We start from the raw sequence: 9,900 nt of genomic DNA on the forward strand, positions 1-9,900 counted from the left end.
GTGGGCAGAGCCACGGCAGAGTGGGAGGGCGGGCAGAGAAGCTGGCAGGGAGGGGGGCCTAGGGGTGGGGCCTGGGCCCAGGCAGCTCCTCGCTCTGAGCCAGGCCCAGGCCCTTCCACGACTCTACTGGAGGCTCTACGAGGCTGCACACCGCCCTTACCTTGCGAGAGAACATCAGCTTTGGCACCTTCCTCCCAGAGGGAGCGATGTGTGTGGGGTGAAGGGAACAGCATGGCTGAGAACAGAGCTGACGCTAGCCACGCCCCAGGGCCAGGACCACCCATGCCCCGACCCAGAGAACAGGGTCAGGAGCTGACGCTAAGACATTAATCCCCGCCTGGCGCCTGGCGTGGTCTCAGTGCCCAGAGTGACACCCTTCCGGTTCCCAACAGCCCCTCCCCAGCTTAGGGGCCTCTGTCCCCTGAAAGCCCCACCCAGGCCTCCTCCCTCTCCTCCTCCTCCCCACTCTCTGGTCCTGCTCCTTCCCCAATGCCTCCCTCTGCAGGGCTTTTAAGGGCAGCTGAGATGATTTAGGCAACAATTCCCTCCCTGCCCTGCTCCCACGGAGCACGGACACCACCGGGCCGGACAGGAAACGCGAGGACTGGCCTTCCGCCTCAGCCCCTCCTCCGGGAGCCGGGCCTGGGACGTGAGCCGCGGCCTACCTTGGCCTTGCTGATGGTGCAGTGCAGGGCGTTGTTCTCCTGGTCGTACAGGAGGCTGAAGTCCAGCGTGCCCAGGGCGGCTGCGGACAGAGGGGGGCTCAGGTCACGCATCGGCTGCACAGGGAGAAGCGTCACCCACCTTCGTGGGATCGGACAAGTGCCCACAGGGCCTGCCACCAACTGGGCACCTACCGCACACCAATCCCTCCACCAGCGTCCCAGCCCCTCCACGCCCCACCTTCTAGATGAGGGGCTGCGGCCCAGACAGGCGAGGTCAACCACCCCCGTCAGAGTGAATAGAGGCCCGAGTCAGACCCCGGTGGTCAGTGCACAGCCCAGGCCCCTAACCTCCGCACCGTGGAGTCTAACCTGTGGCTGGTCCGTGTGGCACCCACAGGTACTGGGCACTCAGCTGCAGGAGTTCCTGCCCTTCAGCAACTGACAATCTGGGTTCCAGCGTCAGTTTCCCTCTCCCGTTAAATACCACAAGGATTATGGGAGACGGCAGGAGACAGGCTTTGTGAGGCTGCAGGCCTGGGCAGTCTGGTTGGCTGATCTACTCACCCACCTCCCAGCAACACTCGGGGTGCAGCTCCCTGGTCTCTGGTCCCTTGGGGGCCTGGGCAGGCTTTGAGGAGCCAGCTGCGTCCTCATGCTGTCACCACCAAGCCCATGAGGCAGCAGGCGATTCCCAAGGGCTGGGCAGAGAATGCAGCAATAATTGGGCGCAGCTGCCACTCTCGGGGGCAATCATGGCAGCTGTGGCCTCCCACGTCGACGCGGCTCCCAGCACGAGGATGAGCGTTGTGGTGGGGGCAGACCTTGGGGCAAGCCTCTGGACCGCAGAGTGCACACTCATAGGATGTCTTCAGAAGCCCAGATCCTGCTCGAAGGCTGCTGGGCTGGTCAACTGGCACCTCATTCATTCATTCATTCCTTGCCAAGTGTCTACAACATGCACACTCTAGGGATGAGATACTAAGGCCTAGTTCCCGCCCCTAGGAAAGCACGGCTTGATGGGAGGAACAGATGAAAAGAATTTGCCATAACAGAGTCTGGTGGGCCAAGAGGGATGGGCGATGCTTGATCTTGATGTGAATTGCGGCTATCCGGGAATGCTTCCTGGAGGAGGGGGTGCCTCAGTGGGGCTGGGAAAGGGGCATTCCAACCACAAGCCAGCCAGAGCGTTGGGGGCGGAGTGGCTGGAGTGTGCTGGGGGAGGTCAGGGCACCCAACATGGACTAGATCAGGGGTGGGCAAACTTTTTGACTCGAGGGCCACAATGGGTTCTTAAACTGGACCGGAGGGCCGGAACAAAAGCATGGATGGAGTGTTTGTGTGAACTAATAGAAATTCAAAGTAAACATCATTACATAAAAGGGTACGGTCTTTTTTTTTTTTAGTTTTATTCATTTCAAACGGGCCGGATCTGGCCCGCGGGCCGTAGTTTGCCCATGGCTGGACTAGATCCAACTATGGCCCGCCAGCCAAGTCCGGCCACGCCCACCCATTTATATCCCAACCACAGACACCTGCTCACTGTAACAAGGCAGAGCTGAGTAGATGTCACAGGGACCATACTGCCCACAGATCCCTGGGCTCACACAGGGGCCCAGGCCTGGCAAAGTTTGTTTTTTTTTTAAAATTGATTTCAGAGAGGAGGGGAGAGGAGGAGAGAGAAACATTAATGATGAGAGAGGATCATTGAGCGGCTGCCTCCTGCACACCCCCTACTGGGGATCAAGCCCACAACCCGGGCATGTGTCCTGACCGGGAATGGAACCATTGAACCGTGACCTCCTGGTTCACAGGTCGATGCTCAACCACTGAGCCACGCTGACTGGCCCTGACAAAGTTTGGGGGCTGCAGAGAAACGGGCAAATTAAGGCCTGGGCATGTGGAGGTGCCCTTCATTCTGAGGTGATGGCACCGAGTCAGGTGTGCCTTGCTCTGTAGCTCCTCACCCAGGATAAGGCACCCCGCTCAGCATCTCTGTTCTTGCCTGGCGGGCACACGGCCCTGGGTTCAAGTCCCGGCTCTGCACGTCCTGGCTGTGTGATCTCTGGCAGTGTATCCAGCCTCTCTCTGCCTCAGTTTCCCCTGCAAGATGGAGACGCAATAAGATCCACCTCCCAGCATCGTGCTTTAAAACACACCCGGGACACAGAAAACGCTCAGCGGATAATTATAGAAGAGCAGAGCCATTTAGGTGACTTTTCTAGAAAACTGTACTTGCCCCGCTGAGACACCTTCTGGAATGAACTCGTTCCAAACTGGATCACTCCCCTCCCCGGCTGGTGAGCGTGGAAGGTACAACTGGCCACTTGCACTTTCCTGAGTAACCCGAGTCATGGCTATGCCGGCGGTGACTGCTCTGCGTCAGTCACAGCACAGACACGGAGGGGGTGTGGGATGATTCCTCCACCCAGTGACCCGGTGGCCACTCTTCGAGAGGTTTTCCTCATGTTTCTGCACCTGCTTTGCCACTGGCTTCCAGCTCCTGTTAAAGGACCCGCCTCTGCTGGCACAGCTCCCTCCTACTCAATAGCTACTTGCTTCGTCTACGAAACCGGGTGAGAATGCGTGTCAGAACTGTGTCCAAACTAAGAGTCGACAGCCCCGAGTGGAGCCTCAGGGACTTCTTCCTGAGCAGACTATGTTGCTTTAAGGCTGACGGTGTCTGGCCTTTTGCTGCCTGTATTCCTAGCTCCCAGGGAGGCGGGCAGGTGAGGGTGCTGTACGCGAGGCCTACATCACCATGCCCCCAACAGCGACACAGCCGCGGGCCCCACGTTCTCCAGGTCTGTGCTTTTGTAAGAATATTCTCCAAAGCTGTTGGCTTTACACGACGCCCAGTCACGCTGCTGTTCAGTTCAGGCCCATCCGCGGTTTGCTAACCCCAGACACTAGCCTCCCGAGAGCGGGGACCAGGCCTTGGCCACGCCTGGGCCACCAGCAAAGAGCAGATGTTCCATCCACATGGCCGGTCCATTCAAACCAACTCTCTCCCCAGCTGCTCTTTGGTGTGATGCCCGCATGTTAACATGCGCACCCCACGATCCCTGAAGTTTCCCAATCCCAGAGAAGGACAGGCAGTGAGATGGAGGGGCCACCTGCTTCCCACCGGGGAACAGCTCCAGGAGGAGAGAGGCCCCTCCCACTGGGCCCCCCGACATCCCTAAGGAGGCCCTGTGCCGCTCAGTGGAACGGGCACCTGTTACCACTTTCCCCGAGGAACATGTCTAGTGTCGCCCCAGGGCGAGGTTGTCGAATTTCTTTGAACTCCAATGTGAGTTTTGTAAGAAATAATGGTTTATAAATGGAAGCTCAGTCACCGTTTTTAGAGACTTGCCAGTGATGGGAGCTCTCTTAGGGCGTTCATAGTCCCAAGTCTTCATTTCCCATTCAGAGAAACGAGGCTCAGAGAGGGGAGGCGACCTGCTCAGGGTGGCACAGCAGAGCCGGACACAGAATCCAGGCCTCGCCACTGCCATCCGGATAGTTCCTGCCCTACAGCCCACGGCTCCTGAGATGTTTCGTCTGCCACTTAGTTTAGCTGAGATCTCAGGAGGATGCCTTGGAGAAAACAGAGAAAAGCAGAGTTGCTCTTGGGACCGAGAAGGGCTTGGCCTACCCTGCACGGGGGGCCTCTGAGTGGGAAACGCACTCGGGCTGCGGGTGAGGAGGGCCCCGGGGCAGGCGAAGGTGCTGGTCTGTGTGAGCCACAGGGTCCTGCCCTTGAGTCACTCAAATCACGCGCCCTGGCTAACGTTTCCATCCTTGGAGAAATAACGCGGGTTGGTCACTAATGGGCCTTGGAGAGTTGTCACCCGCTTGTTGGTAATTATAGAGCTTTAATGGGGCTAATTCAGAGACAAGCCAGCTCAAGCCCCTGCCGGTTCCTCTGAGGCTGAAGGGCCCTCTGCTCTGCCGACGGAGACCCAAGGCATTACTTTGACCTTGGTTTGCACCTGGACTTTCCTCCCCAACACCCTTGGGCATAGGAAATCGGCCCTGTTTGTGTGTGTGTGTGTGTGTTGTTTTTTTTTTTTTTGAAGAAAAATGTCAACCTCTCAGAAAGTTTTAAAAATCTATGGCAAGAGCCACAAACATGATCAGGCCTGAACTGAAAGCATTTTGTAGTTGGAGAAACGGAGGCACTGAGCTGGGCACTGCAAGGGGACAAAGGAGAATGAGCCACACATCCTCCAGGAGCTCAGGGGCAGAGGTTAGGGCTTTTATGCATCTACTCGTCCCCCTGCTTTAAGCCGTTCAAGTTCTCCGCTGCCTCCTGAACTCATCTCCACCTCCTCCGTGTGGCATTCAAGGCCCTCGGCTCCTCTGAGATGTGATGGCTTTGGCCTCATCGTTAATCTTTCCCCCTTTACTTCAGCCACTTAACCTACTGCTCTGCCTCCGCTGGGCTGTTTCCTACACCTCTGCACCTGCTGGGCAGTCCCTCTACCAGGAGCACCGCCCTTCCTCCCTCCACTCCACCAGTCGGCTTCCTCCCTCCCGCCTCTGAGTGGAGTCTTCCCTGTGGTGAACTCTGCCAGCCAGTGCTTGGCACTGGGTTCCTGCCTCCCTGTCCTCACTGCTGGGCTATTGGTGCCTTTTGATTTCCCTAAACTCCCTGATGACAGAGCCTGTGTCTCAGTCATTCTTGAGTCTCCATGCCCAGCACAGTGCCTGACACAGAGTTGGCCTTGTGATGTTGAGTGGCATAACAATACGGTCGGGGCAGAACATGACTGGTTCAAAGGAAGGGAATCACTGCTAGTGGGCCCAGGAAGTGGCCCCAGCCGAGGGCCTTCGGGGCAGGCCTCACGGCGATTCCCCGGTCCTTTCTTGCTCCAGGCCTGCATGGCATCAGTCCTGCCCCAGCCCGGGCGGAATCCGGCCCGGCAGGCGGAAAATGGGTACCTGATGCAATCCTGGCCGGTGAGGCAGAAAGACAGGTCTCCTGGGGAGTCTGGGAGAGATTTCCTCACTCTTACACTGAGACATGGGAGAGGAAACTGACCCTTATCAAAGTTAGGATCCTGCCCGGCCAGTGTGGCTCAGTGGTTGAGCATCGACCTATGAACCGGAGGTCACGGTTTGATTCCTGATCAGGGCACATGCCGGGATTGTGGGCTTGATCACCAGTGTGGGGTGTGCAGTGCAGGAGGCAGCCGATCCATGATGCTCTCTCATCATTGATGTTTCTTTCTCTCTCTCCCTCTCCCTTCCTCTCTGAAATCAATAAAAATACATATATTTTTAAAAAGGATCCTATTGCTACATGTGATGGTTGGATCTGCAGCAGCCACCTTGGACCACGAGGGAGGTCAGCCTGAGAGGACATGAGCATGGCCTTGTTGAAAGACAGATGTTGCTGATGAGTTGCTGTCTACATGTACCCGGTGCCACCAACCTCGACAGTCCTCAGTGTATAACACAGTTGAGTTTTCTGTTACTTGCAACCCAAAGCATTCTAGTCATTGCAGTTTTGAAGAATGGACTGGGTTTCCACAGGTGGAGAGTGGGTGGGCAGGGAAGAGGTACATGAAGAGGGTGGGCCATCGGGCCCGTCCGGAGGGCAGCAAGCCTCAGAGTCCAGCTCAGGTGGACACACTGTGGACCACGGGGGAGGGGGCACTTCTACCTCCAGCACTCCCTGCCTCTTCTCCCCGACAACACTCCTCCGTTAGATCAGTTTGGAACATGTCAACGTGGCGTGTGTGCCTTGAGGTGACTTACAAAGGATGAGCTTTAAAGGGAAGGAAGAAAAGGCCGAATAAATAAACCGCGCTTCCCTCCTGGCCTTGGACAACAGACCAACCGCCCTAATTTCTTTTTGTTAGAAGAGAGCTAATCCAATAATTAGGGCAGCAAATAGCATAACCCTGGCTAAAGCTGTAAAGAACCATCTGGCTTGAATCATTTAGGCTTCTCCCAGGGATCTGGTTGTCAGAGCCAAGAGGCGACGGTGGCCTGGGGTACCGGGTGGAGAGCAATTCTGCCCCAGAACTTGGTCCCTCGGCGGACAGGAGCCAAGATTTCTGTGTTCCCACGCCTGGCATGTTTGCTCAGCCACTGATGGTGGGCTATCCCTAGAAGGGGATCAAGGGGCCCCAGCTGGCCCTGGCTCAGCCACATTCTCTCCTTCCTAGCTCTGTTCAGCAGACTGCCCTGGCGATAGGGGTGTGCCCAGCTCACGGCTCAGGCTGGCAAGGCCGTGTCCAGGGCTGCCTTGTACCACCGACCCCAAGTGAGTCTGTGCCCTGCGAGGACTCGTGGGCTCTCTGGGCCCAGGCCCCAGCCCTGTTGCCTCTCTGCTGCTAGGACAATGCTCTGAGAAGGAGTGCGGAGTTGATGGCCTGGAGATGTGGCGGCTGGCCTGAGTTTGGGGCTCTCTGGTCCCCTCGTGCCGTGGGTTCAGGGGCAGCCAGAAGAAACGACGCGTTTCTCTCCTCTGTTGTATGTTACCCAGAGGACCCTTGTGGCACGTGGAGGGCTGCCCGAAGCTCAGGCAGAAGCCCTGCCTGCCGTGCCCCCTCCCTGGGCGTGGAAGGAAAGGTGCTGTAAACAGAACAAGTTCCTCATCCTTTCTTCCTGAAGTGACTCTGGATTCAGCACATCCAAGGGGGGGACTTGGGTCCCTGTTAGGGACCGCCTAGAGGCACAGTGAGGGGGTGCGCTTTGCCCAGGGCGCCAGGGACTGGGGGTGGGGAAGATCCAGGCACAGCCCTGAGGCCAATCAACTCTCCCAATTCCATTTCCCCAGCTGGCAGAGAAGTGGGGGGAGAGGCCTGCTCCCCCTGAAGCGGGGAGTGGGGGGGCAGGGCCTCACTACGCCAGCCTCTGGCTGCAGGGCTGTGGTCCAGGCCCAGAGAAAGTGCACAGAAGGCATTTTCCCACACAGGCCTGGGCTCTGACCCGCCCGCCTCAGCTGATGTCCTATCAAAGTTAGGATCCTGCCCGGCCGGTGTGGCTCAGTGGTTGAGCATCGACCTATGAACCGGAGGTCACGGTTTGATTCCTGATCAGGGCACATGCCGGGATTGTGGGCTTGATCACCAGTGTGGGGTGTGCAGTGCAGGAGGCAGCCGATCCATGATGCTCTCTCATCATTGATGTTTCTTTCTCTCTCTCCCTCTCCCTTCCTCTCTGAAATCAATAAAAATACATATATTTTTATAAAGGATCCTATTGCTACATGTGATGGTTGGATCTGCAGCAGCCACCTTGGACCACGAGGGAGGTCAGCCTGAGAGGACATGAGCATGGCCTTGTTGAAAGACAGATGTTGCTGATGAGTTGCTGTCTACATGTACCCGGTGCCACCAACCTCGACAGTCCTCAGTGTATAACACAGTTGAGTTTTCTGTTACTTGCAACCCAAAGCATTCTAGTCATTGCAGTTTTGAAGAATGGATACATGAGCATGGCCTCGTGGAAAGACAGACAGAACCATCACTCGTGCTGTTGCTGATGAGTTGCTATATACATGTACCCGGTGCCACCAACCTCGACAGTCCTGTGTGTAACACAGTTGAGTTTTCTGTTACTTGCATCCCAAAGCATTCTAGTCATTGCAGTTTTGAAGAATGGACTGGGTTTCCACAGGTGGAGAGTGGGTGGGCAGGGAAGAGGTACATGAAGAGGGTGGGCCATCGGGCCCGTCCGGAGGGCAGCAAGCCTCAGAGTCCAGCTCAGGTGGACACACTGTGGACCACAGGGGAGGGGGCACTTCTACCTCCAGCACTCCCTGCCTCTTCTCCCCGACAACACTCCTCCGTTAGATCAGTTTGGAACATGTCAACGTGGCGTGTGTGCCTTGAGGTGACTTACAAAGGATGAGCTTTAAAGGGAAGGAAGAAAAGGCCGAATAAATAAACCACGCTTCCCTCCTGGCCTTGGACAACAGACCAACCGCCCTAATTTCTTTTTGTTAGAAGAGAGCTAATCCAATAATTAGGGCAGCAAATAGCATAACCCTGGCTAAAGCTGTAAAGAACCATCTGGCTTGAATCATTTAGGCTTCTCCCAGGGATCTGGTTGTCAGAGCCAAGAGGCGACGGTGGCCTGGGGTACCGGGTGGAGAGCAATTCTGCCCCAGAACTTGGTCCCTCGGCGGACAGGAGCCAAGATTTCTGTGTTCCCACGCCTGGCATGTTTGCTCAGCCACTGATGGTGGACTGCCCCTCGAAGGGGATCAAGGGGCCCCAGCTGGCCCTGGCTCAGCCACATTCTCTCCTTCCTAGCTCTGTTCAGCAGAGTGCCCTGGCCATAGGGGTGTGCCCAGCTCACGGCTCAGGCTGGCAAGGCCGTGTCCAGGGCTGCCTTGTACCGCCGACCCCAAGTGAGTCTGTGCCCTGCGAGGACTCGTGGGCTCTCTGGGCCCAGGCCCCAGCCCTGTTGCCTCTCTGCTGCTAGGACAGTGCTCTGAGGAGTGCGGAGTGGATGGCCTGGAGATGTGGCGGCTGGCCCGAGATTGGGACTCTCTGGTCCCCTCGTGCCGTGGGTTCAGGGGCAGCCAGAAGAAACGACGCGTTTCTCTCCTCTGTTGTATGTTACCCAGAGGACCCTTGTGGCACGTGGAGGGCTGCCCGAAGCTCAGGCAGAAGCCCTGCCTGCCGTGCCCCCTCCCTGGGCGTGGAAGGAAAGGTGCTGTAAACAGAACAAGTTCCTCATCCTTTCTTCCTGAGGTGACTCTGGATTCAGCACATCCAAGGGGGGGACTTGGGTCCCTGTTAGGGACCGCCTAGAGGCACAGTGAGGGGGTGCGCTTTGCCCAGGGCGCCAGGGACTGGGGGTGGGGAAGATCCAGGCACAGCCCTGAGGCCAATCAACTCTCCCAATTCCATTTCCCCAGCTGGCAGAGAAGTGGGGGGAGAGGCCTGCTCCCCCTGAAGCGGGGAGTGGGGGGGCAGGGCCTCACTACGCCAGCCTCTGGCTGCAGGGCTGTGGTCCAGGCCCAGAGAAAGTGCACAGAAGGCATTTTCCCACACAGGCCTGGGCTCTGACCCGCCCGCCTCAGCTGATGTCCTTCCTGGGCTCACTCCCCTGGGCCTCCTAGGTAGGGCGATGGGAGACGCAGCCTCTGGCAGGGCTGTGGTCCAGGCCCAGAGAAAGTGCACAGAAGGCATTTTCCCACACAGGCCTGGGCTCTGACCCGCCCGCCTCATCAGATGTCCTTCCTGGGCTCACTCCCCTGGGCCTCCTAGGTAGGGCGATGGGAGACCGCTGC

General features: G+C 57.5%; 1 protein-coding gene across 1 annotated transcript in view; it reads right to left on the minus strand.

Annotated features, from left to right (window-relative positions):
* Window positions 1-1,323, minus strand: part of DOC2B (double C2-like domains, beta) — a gene marked incomplete at its 5' end in the record, with an annotated part of 28,350 nt that extends 27,027 nt beyond the window's left edge. The window contains 2 exons of the mRNA XM_014529700.1: window positions 666-745; window positions 1,230-1,323. Of these exons, the coding sequence (XP_014385186.1) occupies window positions 666-745; window positions 1,230-1,323 (174 nt within the window). The remainder of the gene's footprint in view (window positions 1-665; window positions 746-1,229) is intronic.
* Between the last annotated feature and the right edge of the window lie 8,577 nt (window positions 1,324-9,900).

Source organism: Myotis brandtii, unplaced genomic scaffold (assembly GCF_000412655.1).
Source record: "Myotis brandtii unplaced genomic scaffold, ASM41265v1 scaffold1167, whole genome shotgun sequence".
Classification (NCBI taxonomy): Eukaryota; Metazoa; Chordata; class Mammalia; order Chiroptera; family Vespertilionidae; genus Myotis; species Myotis brandtii.